At 35.6% G+C, this 14,974-nt stretch overlaps 2 protein-coding genes across 2 annotated transcripts; one reads left to right on the forward strand and one right to left on the reverse strand.

The window, feature by feature from the left end:
- Window positions 1–1,330: 1,330 nt before the first annotated feature.
- On the reverse strand, window positions 1,331–3,243 carry LOC140802063 (nod factor hydrolase protein 1-like). The gene is made up of 2 exons (XM_073157479.1): window positions 1,823–3,243; window positions 1,331–1,756 (listed from the first exon to the last, which is right to left on the reverse strand). Exons 1-2 carry the CDS (start codon window positions 3,153–3,155, stop codon window positions 1,545–1,547), a joined length of 1,545 nt encoding a protein of 514 aa, XP_073013580.1. The 5' UTR covers window positions 3,156–3,243; the 3' UTR covers window positions 1,331–1,544.
- Window positions 3,244–8,018: 4,775 nt separating this feature from the next.
- LOC140802242 (3-oxoacyl-[acyl-carrier-protein] reductase 4-like) lies at window positions 8,019–14,868 on the forward strand. The gene is made up of 11 exons (XM_073157700.1): window positions 8,019–8,409; window positions 9,176–9,318; window positions 10,304–10,357; window positions 10,665–10,745; window positions 10,866–10,911; window positions 10,994–11,088; window positions 11,169–11,201; window positions 11,548–11,682; window positions 11,771–11,864; window positions 14,198–14,280; window positions 14,484–14,868. The coding sequence occupies exons 1-11, from the start codon at window positions 8,244–8,246 to the stop codon at window positions 14,514–14,516; spliced, it is 963 nt and encodes a 320-aa protein (XP_073013801.1). The 5' UTR covers window positions 8,019–8,243; the 3' UTR covers window positions 14,517–14,868.
- Window positions 14,869–14,974: the final 106 nt, after the last annotated feature.

The raw sequence follows: 14,974 nt of genomic DNA on the forward strand, positions 1-14,974 counted from the left end.
GGTGTGAACGATAATAAAAGTAAAAGGAAATATATTTTCAACAAATTTTCTTATTTGTTCTGTTGAAGAATTTTTCATATAAATTAAAAGATAATCACCTAAATTCTAACTTTCATATTTTTCGACATATCTTTCCTAAACATTCTTTTGTGATACATATGTCCTGAACCATCAAAAATATTTCACCCCCTTGATCCCGTAGACAAAAAGGTTAAAAAGACCAAAATAATCCCTAATAAGATAAGAGTATTTTAGTAAACTAATTTTTTTTTCTCTCTTTCTTTCCTCCAAACATAACGGTAACATGTCATATAATTGTTCATTTCAAACTCAAGATAGGTATGGTGAAAATAAAATTTAGAGAAGCTATGTGAAAATCGAATGGGTATTTTTGAAATCATTAGGATTGAGCCAAGAACTGAGCCAAGAAATTATTAGAATTTTGCCCTCCATCTCAATGCTCAAGGAGTCTACGAAATGTGAGTCTACAAAATGATTAGAATTGAGCCAAGAAATTAAAATCTTATGGGTATTTTTAATTGGTTCGAATTATTTATGAACATTCTTAAATGGTTGAAACCAGCAATCAAAATAAGAGATTGTGTTCAAACCAAATATTCTGACTTTGTTTATTCAAACCACTCTCGGGTGATTAGAAACACTTCCTGAAAACTTATTTTTTTTATTTTTCTCTTCAATTTTTTTAAAAAATATTCATAACACTTGTGCATATGCTCATATAAAATTTCTAGACATAATTACATATTTTCATAAGATACTAGATTTATTCTAAAAGGAAAATCCCATAACCACTTGGATGAAACACAGACAAATCTAAACTTTATTCTTTTTTCTATTGGAGCCTTTCTCATGACCATGGAAGCTGTCCTAGTGACACTCAACCTCTTTGTTGCAGTCTTGTAGCTTGTGAATGTATTGCGTCTCCATTTGCATTACAAGACAAAGCATATACTAGTTTTATATATATATCACACCACTCCTATATCCATTCTATCCAGATTGCAATCTTGTTCTCAAACCAAGATAGGCCAATGATTCATGGTCATAGACTCTTCAAGAAGAGCCCAAACTTCTATTGCCACATAAAACTTTTCTGTCAATTTTTGGTTATTCTCACCATGGCAAACCCAAAATGAGTCTGATCACAGAATATTCTTCTTCTTTTTCTTGTAAAACTCCTATTATTTTCCTTCCTAGAATTCATATTAATCTTCAAGAACTAATAAGGTAGCAAACAATGGCAGTCACTCCTTTTCAATTCTCTTCTCTTATTACCACTGTTTGGAAATACTGAATCAAATAACATAACTTGCGCAAATATGAACTCAGGTTGTATTTGCATGACGAATAGTGATCACCAATTTGATCAACAGTTCAATGTATATAAATCAACAAGAATGTGCTATCTATTCAAAGCCAAATCAAGCTAGCTTTTGGGTACAGAGCGAGCACTACATACCTTGGATCAAAATCTATATATGATTCAGAAAAATCTTGCACACATGAATTCACTTCTGCACCATTTAGGATGTTGCTTGGTAGAAGAGAAGGAAAAGAAGAAGATAGAACGGTCGGCGACCGCCGGGACGATATCTTCCATCGGATCCCGACGTTGCTGGGGATGGAGTCAGGCCATGGTGTTGTGGTGGCAATTGAGATGGAGCTGGTGCTTGTTCCAAGTCATCTCCATCACTAAATTGCGAAGAATCATTGTGTTTGATCCAAACCTCCAATGCTACAATGGAGTCAAAGTTAGTAACAACATTTTAACATCTCTGAGAAGAATGCAGCAAATGCTCACCCTGCTTAGATACTGTGTAGTTCGAGTCATCAAAGCTAATAGGCCAGAGGAAGTAGCCAAGCAATTTATAACTTCGCGCGAATTCGATCTTCTCTTCGACTACTTCTAGGCTATCGAAGCTGACCCAGAGGCTGCCGGAGTAGAAGAACGCCGACACCGTCCGGTTATCGTACTCGAAAACGGCATTTGATTCTGTCAAAAGGGCTGCAATCTCTGAATATGCCATGACGCCAGTCTCATTGCTCTTCTTTTGCTTTGGACCAAAGGCAACGACTTGTGCACCTAGTCCATTCTTAGCCTTGTTCTTTAGAGACCAAGATCTCCCATAGAGTGGAATTCCCATCACTATCTTACATGGAGGGATCCCTGCATCCAACCAGGAGATGATGCCATAGCTTGCAGAGAAATGAGAAGCCTTGTCATAAAGAGGAGCAGCGGCTGCAGTAACGTTGCTGTTCTTGTGGTAGCCAAAGGTGATTACATTGATCCAGTCAAGGTTGTACAAGATTGCATCAATTGGGTAGTCATTGTTCTCGTTGGACAAATCAAACAGGTGGTCTGAGAAGTAAACCGATGCAGTTAGAAGCATAGGAGGTGAAGAATTCTCTACTTCTTGATCAATTCTATCTCTCCATTCTGCAACCAAGGCCGCGAAATTGGCCATGTCTTCGGAGGAAGCTGGAAACTTCCATGCCAAGTCTATGCCATCAAATGCATTGGCCTTGGCTAATTCTACGGTTGAGTTTACGAACACTTGGCGAAGGTTGCGGTCGGCGGCCATGGAGGAGAAGGCGGCATTGGACGCGCCGGTTTGTCGCTCTTCGGTGGCGATGCACAAGATGGTCTTGAGAGATGGATTGGTGGACTTGAGAGTAGTCGAGAATTTTGCCAAAAGGGGGACTTGATCGGACGGCGGAAGCGCGACGGCGGAGGTGGTGCGATCAACGGAGAGTGAGTAGTAGTAGAGGTGAGTGTAGAGAGAAGTGTTGATACTAGAAACAGGGGAATAGTGATTTGAAGTAGACAACCAATACCCTGCTCTTATATAACTTGGACAGTCTTGCTGAGATTTTGAGAGAGATGATAGTGAGAGAGTGAGGAGTGAGAAGAAGAGAATTTGTTGCATCTTGAGAGAAGAGTATTGGAAGTGGGCATTGTTTGAGTTGAGATTTGAGAGTGGAGATAGAAGACTTCCAGTTGCTGGAAAAGAATGCAAGGGGTGTGAATTATAGAAAAGAGGGAGATGCTTGGTTGTAGACTGACTGCTGCAATTGGATGAGTGGAAAAGGATAATGCTCCAAACTACTTTAACCATGATAAGAAAAGGATTCATATAAACTTGTCATTGGAGATTTATTAATCACTGGATCTGGAAGTAAGAAGACATGACAGCCTTGCTTTGATGTTCTTGTACTGCTTATACTGAGATCTTCCTTTGACCATCTCTTTTAAGTTTGTTTTCCTTGTAGACAAACTGAGCTACCTCCATGTGATGACTCTCTATCTCTCCCTCTCTTTTACTCCATCTTTGAGGCCATATTTGATTCCCCCACTTATCTCACTAACTTTTAAAAGAATAAGTCAAAGGTTCAAAAAGTCTCTACCTGCTCCCACTTTACATTTGCTTTTGTTCCATACTTTTACATTCAGGTAGAAAATTAACATTCTTATAACTATATGCAGGATAATGGGTTATCTTAATGAAAATTAATCTAATAAGTCTAGTTTTTCAATTAATCTTTCAAATCATATGAGGTGTCCAGTGCTTTCTCCTTGAAAATAAATTAAAAAAAGAAAAGAAAAGGAAAGAAGAATTGTATAACTCCAATTAAACATTGGTAAGTACTAAAGAAATTTAATTAGGAGGAGCATGTTAATCTAATGGGCTAAAGAAAAATTTATTTTAACAGACTGATCACCTACATGGCTTATGGCTACAAGCCATGTGCTCTCAGTACTAAGTCTGATGCCATTAGAGAGTATCAGAGTAGACAGTTGGTTGTCTTTTCTGCAAAGGAAATATTAACAATTATGCCACTCAAGATGGATCTATTGAAAAGAGTCAATATCTTTGGATAATTTCTTTGTCCATTCCTGATTCCTAGTTGAAAATTTTTATAAATCACATACTATATTTTATCTATTTTATAATTTATATTTTATCTTTAAAGTTTTTTATAATCCGAGTCTTACTGTTTTCTTATAATTTTCATTTAACATTTTCTGTTAATTTAAATGGTACCAGTAAAGTAATACTTCGTTATAATATATGAAATAATTTATAAATATCTAAATTACTCGTACCTTCTTTAGAAAAGGGGGCAAAGAGGAGAAAAAATAGTGGTGATGGTATTTTAGTAATTTAGTCAACATTAGTTAGTCAAAATAATATTTGTAACTCCCTAGCCCAGCATAGGCACGTGCACGCCCACGCGCCTACATGGCACGTGCTGCTCACGCGATACTCTTGTGCACATATAATCATCATCTGATACAATAAAGTACAAATATAACAAACAACGATACAACTCAATTTTTATACAAATTATTATCTATACCGTCTCGCATCTATAGCTCATCTCATCAATCTAAAATATCTTCTTGAAATATCTCAAGTTGCTATCACGTATCACATATCTAAGAGGATTAGAAAAGAAATAAAGAGAGTCATAAGCAAAAGGCTCAGTGAATAGATTTTACCACAAATTAGTGATGCCGAATAAAGAGTAAATCATGTACTGAATAATATGAATCAGAAAAAGCATTATGTCATGAATGAGTATATGAATATATTCTCAATAATATATAAATGAAAAGTAGATATCATGTCATAATTGATAAAAGTATATAATCCTCGATAATGAATAAATAAATCTTCATGTCATACTATCATCATAATTCTCTCTCAAATATGACACATGATACATGCCGACCATGACCATGCTATGATATCAAATACAGCCATATATGATGTATATTGACCACTCAATAATTAGGTAATTAGATGATAATAAAATTATATACATTTCTCAACATCTCAATTATCAATGTCAGCTCTATATGTCATCATCATACTAAACCACTATGCACAGTCAACATCCGATACCCGGTCTCAACATCATGTCCGAAGGCTCAGAGCATACTTTGCTACCCATAAAGAGTATCTCAAATATAACCATACCCCGCCACCCGGGTATCAACATCCATCCAGCCCGGGCACCCTCCTAGCTGATAGAAACCTCGTGAGGATAACTCGTCACATATGCCATAGCGAACAACATGCATACTCATGCTAGAGGAATAAGAAGAAGAAAGAAGAAAGAAAAAGAAAGAAGAAAGAAGAAGAAAAGAAGAAAGAGAAGGAGAAGAAGAAAAAGGAGAAGAAGAAGAGGAGAAGAAGGAAGGAGGGCGCGGACCCGGGCCGGCGGGGAGGGTGCTCGGCTCTAGCGAACCCAAGCTGAGGAGGAAGAAAGAGAGAGAGAGAAAGAGAAAAGAATAGAGAAGAAAAGAGAGAAAGAGAGAGATAGCTCACTGGCGTGGCAGTTCCAGGGGAGGTGGCAGCGAGCCGGTGCCGGCAACGAGGAGAGAAAGAGAGTGAGAGAGAGTAGAGTGAGAGAGAGAGGTTTTTATAAAGGGGGAGAGAGAGAGGTAGTGGGGATGTCGACGCTGCGATTGCGGCGCCGACAGACCCACCGGAGCTAGCTGGCCCGGCCTGGTTGTGCCAGCCCAGTATGGTCGGCCACGTCATGCCATGCAAATTCAAATTTTTTTATAGAATAGGCTGTTACAACATTAGAGTATTAAAAGAGAATTATAGAGAAAAATGAGGGATCGAGTTACAAAATTGTTAAAGACGAAGTATGAATCACAATATAGATAAAATATAAGGTAAGATTTATAAAATACCACTTTTTTTATTATCTTTTTCTTCCGGTGGAGGGCAAAAGTTTCTAATACTTAGAAAATTTTCTTTAATAGTACTGATTTTTTATATAAAAAAATTAACCGTCCCTAATACATAGAATAACTGAGTCAATTTTCTTAAGAAATACGGTGCACCCAAATGCAAATATACACGGTGCTCACATAGAATTAACTCCTATACTAATGTTGAGATTTGAATTCATAATCTTTATCGCGATAAAATAAGACTTATATATTTTTTTAAAGAAAAATAAGAATTTAATAGTGTTTCAGTTGAATCGTTGTCATTCGAATTTGAATGTAGGTACACTTAAGATAAGACTTCTGGGTTGAGCCTTCTAATATTTAGATTTGATGAAACCCCAGTGATCCTCAAATGTGGAGAAATAAGCTGGAGATGGTGAGTATGTGGGCAGTTGGAGCAAGTAAATGTGGGATTAAAGAGAGTGTTAGTAATTTCTTTTAGCTTCTAGTGAAGTATTCATTGAGGGATGCAGTTTAGTAAGAGTTACTGTCATTGGATGATTCTAAATCCAACGACTTCTTGGGTGGCGGCTGAGCCTTGGCCCTTGGGATTTGTTCTTAGCCCACATCATTCAAAAAGAAAGACTTTAAACGTAGGGTTTTAGGAGATTTTTACTATTAACTTATGATGTGGCAGCTGCTCTAGATAGAATAGACTCTCTTTGATAATAAATTTTTACTGATGCACCATTCTTATGAATAATATTTTATGCATGCCCAATTTGATAATAAAAAAACTCCAACTTCGCCTTCTCTTTTATGCTAAAGCTTGTAGGACAGACATATGTGGTACAAAATTGTTGTGCTTAATGCCAAATGAGTGAAAGATAGCGGAAGCGATTTCAAACATCCATAAACAAATTCAATAGAAATGGCAATAGATTATGGTAAACCAAATATTAGAAAAGCTAATACCAATACCAAATAGAAAATTCATAATCAAGATGCTAGATGTAGAGATTTTCTAATACCCAAATTAATCACAAATAAGAACTCCAAAATACAGACTATAAAGAAGAAAAAAAAAGAAGACAAGATTTAAGTGATTCAGTTATGTATATATATATTCACTGGCGGTGCAAAGCTTCAATCTACTAATCCAATACAAATAGAGGTACAAATACAAAGTGTTTACCCTCTTTAATCTCTCCCAAATACAATAGATGAGTACTCTCTCATAGAACTCTCTCATCTTGCAAAACTCTCTCATATTTTCTCTTTTGCAAAATGCAACCTACACATCTAATACCATAAAATCAAACTTATCTATTTATAGGGTTGACTTGAGACTGAATAAACATTGGTGGGGCGTTCGAACATCGATGGACCCGTTCAAATGCTTGTGAGTGCAATCCTGGAACACAGGAAGGCGTTCGAACACTTATAAAGCCGTTCGAATGCTTGTAGTGTGCAATTCTCTCGGACTTTTACGTTCGAACACTCTAGGGCCTGTTCAAATGCCCCGACACATGGATCTTAGAATGCTGATCTACAGCAAGACCGTTTGAATGGATCCAATCCTGTTCGAATAATTGTTTTGATTCGAGCAAATCTTTAACAAAAACATTTAAATAGTCCATGCTCAAATATTGCAATTTCATCCATAGGAACAAATCTATTATAAGTATTTAACACGAAATATATATGCTTGACGTTGAAGCAAATTTTTATTTATTTATTATTACCGTAGAGAATGAGATGTACGCTAATTATAGATTAGATAAAAGAGTTAGCCCGCTCGATATAAATTGGACAATTAGAATAATTCTATCTTTATTTAAATCGGAATATAAATAGTCTTTGTAACCGTCTTCATTCTCTAAATCTACAGGAATAAACGATATAAATGCTATAAATTTATAGAGATAAACATATAGTAAAATCTTTTACACCAATATTTCATAATATTTAAATTAAATAATAAACAGATATTGATTCGAATATTATATTTCTAACACAGAAATATATATGCATAGACTATTTTAATATAAATACGAATTCAGCTACAAATAAAAAAATCTCAACCTATGTAGGATAAATCGGACTTATACAGTGTAATGCTTTCCCTCTATTGTATATATATATATATATATATATATATTGCATAAATATATGTTTAGGTAATTAGAAATTTATTAAATAGAAGGCAAGGAAATGAATGAAAGCTTGCAACTTGCTCCAGTTGAGGTTGAGCATAAATATTTACCATTACTATAAATTTAAAAATTTACTTCTTTCTAGGATAACAAACCCAAACTCACGTGCATGACACCTGAGAGACGGTCGTGTCTCGTTTCACCCCCAAACTTCCCTCGTTCGTTCCGCCCCGCCCCCTCCCTCTCTCTCGCGTTCGCGGAGCTTCCAAAGAACAGAAACCAAGCCCGTCTCAGGAAGGAGAGACGACCTATAAATACCCTTACATACTCTCTTCTCTTCTCTTCTCCCTTCGATTGCTCCAAGTTCTCGAGATCTCATGGCCGCCTCCATCGCCTTCACTCCTCCGGCGATCGCCCCGGGCGCCGCCGTTACTCGGAGATCCGCGCTACGTGTCATCATGCCGGCGCCTCTCCGATGCGCCGCGCGGTCTCAATCCCTACGGTCCCAACTGAGATCGGAGCCCGTCGTCGCCGCCTTCTCCGGTAATCATTTCTCCTGTTTTTGAGTTTGGCGGGTTTATATTTTTTCCCTTGGATGTCGCAGTTGTATGGAGAAAGGTAATGGACTTCATTTAAATTGGATTCTTAGAACTACTGACCTGACATTTATGAAAGCTGATCCCTTGGATGCTGTTTTGGTGCATAGAAGTGTGTTTTGGGGCTGGCTCTTGGGCTTTTCGTTAGAACAAATTTGACATTAAGTTCCCGTTTAATGTATGCTGAGTTAAGTTGAATTTGGTAGTATGAGCCCTGGATATGGTGAAACAAGCCCTGTACTGAGGTTTTGCATCTAGCTAATGAAATCATTGTTATGTACATACAGCAAGAAAGCCTCTAGTGAATGCATCTAGCTTGGTTGAGCTCCTAGGAATAGTTTCACTCACCTGATTCCTTACTCATCAAGTGAAACTATTTGTACTTGGTAAACTAAAGTTTAAACTGGATGTTATGAATTCTATTTTTATCTATTATCTTCTCATTGCAGCATATATCTCAATTTTGGTAGTTCATAGATAATGTAATCCCTATAGTTACTTAAAATCCGTCTAGAAGTCAATTTGGATAAGTACCATACTATTTTCACTCCTCTTATCTTGATAGTTCGATTTGTGTGCAACTAAAATAGTATTTTTCAGTTAAAGTGTATTAAGTCTGAGAAGTTAAAACTGCTCTATTGTCATTTGTTTTTTTTTCTTTCTGTGGAACTTGTGTAATATTTTCTAGTCATATCCGCAAATTAAATATACAGGAATAAGAACTCGGGTTGCAGCTGTCAAACAAGCAGTCGTCGAAGAAGGTCAAAAGATAGAAGCTCCTGTAGTTGTTGTTACTGGTGCTTCTAGAGGGATTGGAAGAGCTATAGCATTGACTCTCGGCAAAAATGGATGCAAGGTTAGTAGATTTTCAGCTCTTTGCTGCTAAAGTAAAGATTAAATACTTCTGTATGTGAAATATCAGTGACTTAATGGCCAATTTGGCCATTTTACCAGAAACCATGAGATAGAGAAAGAAAGTTGGGAAATGATTTGAGGCCGTGAGTTATTATCTGAATAGTTTAACAGTTCAATTGGCTTGATAATAAACCAGCTATAATTTTTTATTAGTTTGTAGTATTTTGGTCTGGATTGGATTTGCATTAAGTTGTTAATGTAGACCCCTGCCCAATCCTTTAGTTAATCAGTCAAGTTGCACATCAAAATTAGCCTATTTTCTCTGTGTTCCAATTGGCAATCAGTCAGGTCAGTCTTAGTTTGAATCCAAAAAGAAGGAATTTTTTGTTTTTTTTATGATCAATAAATGTAGTGTGAAAGATAAACTCGGAAAAGCATAAAATTGAGTGTTATGTCAAAGATAGTGCAGAAGATATGATTGACCATCATATTGATATTGGAGTTGTATCATGTCAAAGGTGATACTGTATCTTGAAATAATTCTGACTTGATGTGAGAGTATTTAGGAGGTTAGTGGAGATTAGCTATCAGATTGTTAGGATATTTATTGGATAGTGGAAATATGCAGAGGGTGGATGAACAATGCTGATTGGAAGGAAGAATGAATGAAATTCACACTTATTTCAAGATACACATCAAGTCAATCCTTGTGGTTGTTCCTGTTATTCTTAACATTTCAGACACAGCTGTTAAACTTTAATTAGGCAGGATATACTGCAGAATACTATTAGTTTAGATCCTCATTTTATTCCTGAAGTGAACATGCCTTCTTATTAAATACTTAGATTCTAATTAGGATCATCTGGACATCTGGCTCTTCCATGTGTCACTCATTCTATCTATGTTTCGACATGATTGTCAAAAAAGTACTTCCTATACACCTTTATGCAAAAATGGTAGGTGATTGCTTCTCGACTGGCTTTCAGGTCCTTGTAAATTATGCGAGGTCAGCAAGCGAAGCTGAAGAGGTCTCCAATGAAGTAAGTTAATTACTTGATTTTACTTACTTATGGAAGTATCTATCTGCCCCCAAGTGTTTTTGCTGATGTTCACTGCATTATCATTCAGAATGATTATATTGAAAGCAATTGGACCAAATAATAGAGTTGACTACCGTATTTTATTTTCAATTCATGCCACCGAAATTTTCTGGGATAGGCATTTCCTTATTTACACGCATGTCCTTCTTTATGAGTACATATATCTTGCATTTTCCATAAGGAAAGATAGAAGAAAATCAGAAATGTCATGCGGTATCATGTCCCCCTTTATGTCTATTTGATGCAGATTGAGGCATCTGGTGGTCAGGCCATTACTTTCGGAGGGGATGTTTCAAAAGAAGCTGATGTGGAATCTATGATGAAAAAAGTAAGTCAAAATTTTAAAATTAGACCAAAATTTAATAATAATAATAATAATAATAAATTATTATTATTATTATTATTATTTTGAATCTATGCTGATATCATGGAAGTGCCGTGCTTTCAGGCAACTGATGCGTGGGGAAGAGTTGACATACTAGTTAATAATGCAGGTCATTGGGAAAATGATTTCTGTGTTTGCAGCTTTACAGTTTACAGTTTTATTTCTAAAACCCAACATGGAATTGTTACTAGGAATCACACGAGACACATTATTAATGAGGATGAAGAAATCACAGTGGCAAGATGTAATTGACCTAAATCTTACTGGTGTCTTCCTCTGTACGCAGGTAATTTTCATAATTTCTAGCATTACGACTTACATACCAAACTGTTCATTGGTTCATCATAATAAGTTGTTCTTTTACAGGCTGCAGCAAAAGTTATGATGAAAAAGAGAAAGGTATGTCCACTGAATTTTCCTTTTGGCTTCAATTTGATTAATAAGGGGATCTTTTTTGAGATTATCATGCTTCCTCATTATCGATCATCTTCTTTTGAAATGCTTCTTCTTAATTGGTCTGTGGGATATTGAACGATGTTTGGATTCTACAGAAGCTACTTGTCTATGATCTCGAAAGGGAAGAAAGAAAACTGTCTATACAGTTACTTCTTACTGTTTCTCACATAATGATGCGATATGTCATCTGTATGAGAGAGATTTCTACATAGTATATATACATATATAATAATAATTATTATTTTTATCATACAATGCTCTATTCCTATCATTGACAACTTCTATACAGGGAAGAATTATCAACATAGCATCTGTAGTCGGTCTTGTTGGCAATGCTGGTCAAGCTAACTACAGTGCTGCCAAGGCTGGAGTAATTGGTTTCACAAAAACAATTGCAAGGGAATATGCAAGCAGAAACATCAATGTGAACTTCTCTAATTTTTATCTGAAATGTACATGTCAGGTTTGTAGTTCTCCAATGTGACTTCAATATCCATTCACATGTTACCTAGGTGAATGCTGTTGCTCCGGGCTTCATTGCATCTGATATGACTGCCAAACTTGGAGAGGACCTTGAGAAGAAAATCTTGGAGACTATTCCATTAGGTATGCTTCAATACCTACCTACATTATTGGACACTAGCAGAACAAATCATAAATTATTATCTATAGCTCTACTATGATAATATTATTCAGATTACATTTGGAAACTACTATTGTATGTCTGCCTTTGACAGTTCATTGTTAAGAATAGAAGAACCCTTATTCATTTTTTTTTAGGTTATGATGAATATATTTTAAATGTAGGCTATTGTCTAGCCACTTTAATTTATATGATCAATGCAAAATAAATATTAATTAAACTATTTTAAATAATAATCAATCTAATAGCACTAATAAATATTTAATCTAACAATACTAAATATCAATATTAAATTTAAAAAAAATTGAGAATTTGGCCTGAGGCGTGCCAGTCACTCCTCTAAATGCAATAGGTCCTCTTGTGTAGGGTTTTCCGCCGTGATATAGGTACAAGTTCTCTTTTGATTTGACGATGGCACAGCTCAACAGTTTGGCTTATTACTTAGTGCTCCTCTAATTAAAATTAGAGTTGAAAAGAGTAGAAAAGATTTTGAAAGATAGAATAGGATCTTTTTCTTGTAGTTCTAAAACAAAAGATCTCAAATTGTATATATATATATATATATATGTATACATGTAATATACTTTGGTCATTGTAGAGAATTTAAAAATTACAAACCAACCTCACAATTTGCTCGTTGGTAACAAAGTTCCTATTGTTATGGAATTTGTTACCAACATGACTACATGAGAGGTTTTCCTCCCATTTTATTTATTTTTGTTTATTTTATAATGACTTTTTAAAATTGAAAATTTCAAATCCAACAATTCGCCGAGTGAGGTGTATCATCCATGCCACTTGAAGCCCTAACTTAGGGGAGAAGCTCCCCAACTTTAGCCAATCCGAGGACCTAAATAGTCATGTCATCGAGGGAATGGGGCTTAAGCCCATATATCCGTTTTAGCGATGAATCCTGGCTTGTGATTAAAGTCATCCACGAATAAGTTTCAATGGCTTAATTGTTGATTGATGGAGGGGAACACCGTTTTAGGAGATACGTCACTCTTTTCCATTCCTATGATGGGCTGTTCTATATGGACGAACATGTTCTGTATATATATATATCTCTTAATGAGTCCAATACAGATTTTTCTAAATTGTGTGTTCTGCTATGGACACCTTTTGATAACTCACCTAAGTGAGTAATTGTGAGGCTGTGATTATGGGGCATGGGCAAACTCTTAAAATTCTTATGAGAATCAAGACAAGCGCATGTCCAGAAAGCGCTAACCCGTAGTAAAAACTATATATGCTCCTCATACTCTGTGATTATAGAAGATTGATAAAGGACCTGATTCAAGGCATAGTCCACTATGGATCTTCGGCTCAATACAATCATAACTAAGAGTAGGTTCAAACCCAAATGATACCTATTTTGATACATAGTAAAAAAGTCAGTGTGATTATTAAAACTAATTATAGATTTTTATATTTGGTTGTTTTTCACCCATTTTGTGGGGGATTGTTGGATTTAAAATTTAAAATTTGATAAAATCATTATTAAATAAAATATAAAAAATAAAAATAAATAAAAGGGGAGAAAAACCTCCAACATGGTCACGTGGGTAACAAATTCTGTAAAAATAGGAACTTTGTTATGAATGGGTAGATTGCGAGGTTGGTTCATGATTCTTTTTTTAAACTTTCTAGTTTCTACGATAATTGAAGTATATATATATATATTTCAACTTGAGATCTTATCTTCTAGATTGATAATAAAAAGATTCTACTCTATCTCTCAAAATCATCGCTACTCTATTTTCATCTCTAGTTTTGATTGGAGGAGCATTTAATAAATAACAAGTCGATCTGTTGTGTTGTGCCATTGTTAAATCAAAAAAGGAATTGGACCTAGGTTGGATATTTGAGGTACCACGGGGAGAAATTCTATACGAGAGGGCACCTGTTGCCTTTAGGCAAGTGACTACCATGCCTCACACGTCAGATTCTTAATTTCTTTTAATCTTATATTGTCAGATTAAATATTTATTGGTGCTATTGAATTGATTAGTTCTTAAAATATTAGTTTGATTAATATTTATTTTGTATCAATCGTATCAATTGAAGCGGTTATATAAAAGCCGACCCTTTAAATCTGTTCATCATAATCTTTAAAAAAATCGAATAGGGTTCCGCTTTCTAACAATGTTACTTCATGCTAATTTTTTATTTGTTCTCTTACTATCTGATGCAAGAAAATTAGTCGGCTCTTCGCCACCACCTTTTGAGGTTTGATGAAGGCTGAAAGTTGATACTAGTATAAAATCTATTTAATAATTTAATACATGCTCTTCAGGGAGATATGGCCAGCCAGAAGAAGTTGCTGGCCTAGTGGAATTCTTGGCCCTTAATCCTGCTGCAAGTTACATAACTGGACAGGTATTACTGATCAATTTATCAGCAGTATTAATTACAACTGATGATAGACCTGGAAATACCTGGTCTACTGCTTAGTGGGTTTGGTTATTTATTATCATATCCTAACTTTGCATCTCTTCGTTTTTGTCTATGGATTTTGTCTCTTTGGGTGATCCCAGTGATCCTAGAGAAAGTTCTAATATACCATGATGACAAAATTGCAGGTGTTCACCATAGATGGTGGGATGGTAATGTAAGGCTTCAGCAGAGCTTAGAAACTTCATTTTTAGGCACCGAGACTCAGGTTTATATTTCAGATGTTATGCACTCCTCTAGGTAATCCTGGATGTGCCAATACTGAGAAAGGGTTCTACTTTTTTAATCCTTTTGTTCCATTTTGCTGTACATTTTAGGCTTGTTTCCAGAAGTTGGAAATAAGCCGGCGAGCCAGAAAATTTGCTAATAAATGTTATTATTCCGTTGCCATTTAATAGTGGACTTGTTTAAAACAAGACTCTTTATCTCGTTAACTCAATACCATATCTGTAATCTTCTCTAACGCATTTGTAGCGGTCTAAATGTAATGTTAATAAATTCCCCTTCGCATTACTGTTGTTGGATTAGCATAGTATTCACAGATTATTGATGATTGCTTGTGTTTTGGCTCTCGCTAATGGATGTTATATCCATCCTGGTTGGACCAATAAAGGTTTAT

The sequence above is a fragment of the Typha latifolia genome, chromosome 15 (genome assembly GCF_019914945.1).
Source record: "Typha latifolia isolate L0001 chromosome 15, TyphaL0001v2, whole genome shotgun sequence".
NCBI classification, from domain to species: domain Eukaryota; kingdom Viridiplantae; phylum Streptophyta; class Magnoliopsida; order Poales; family Typhaceae; genus Typha; species Typha latifolia.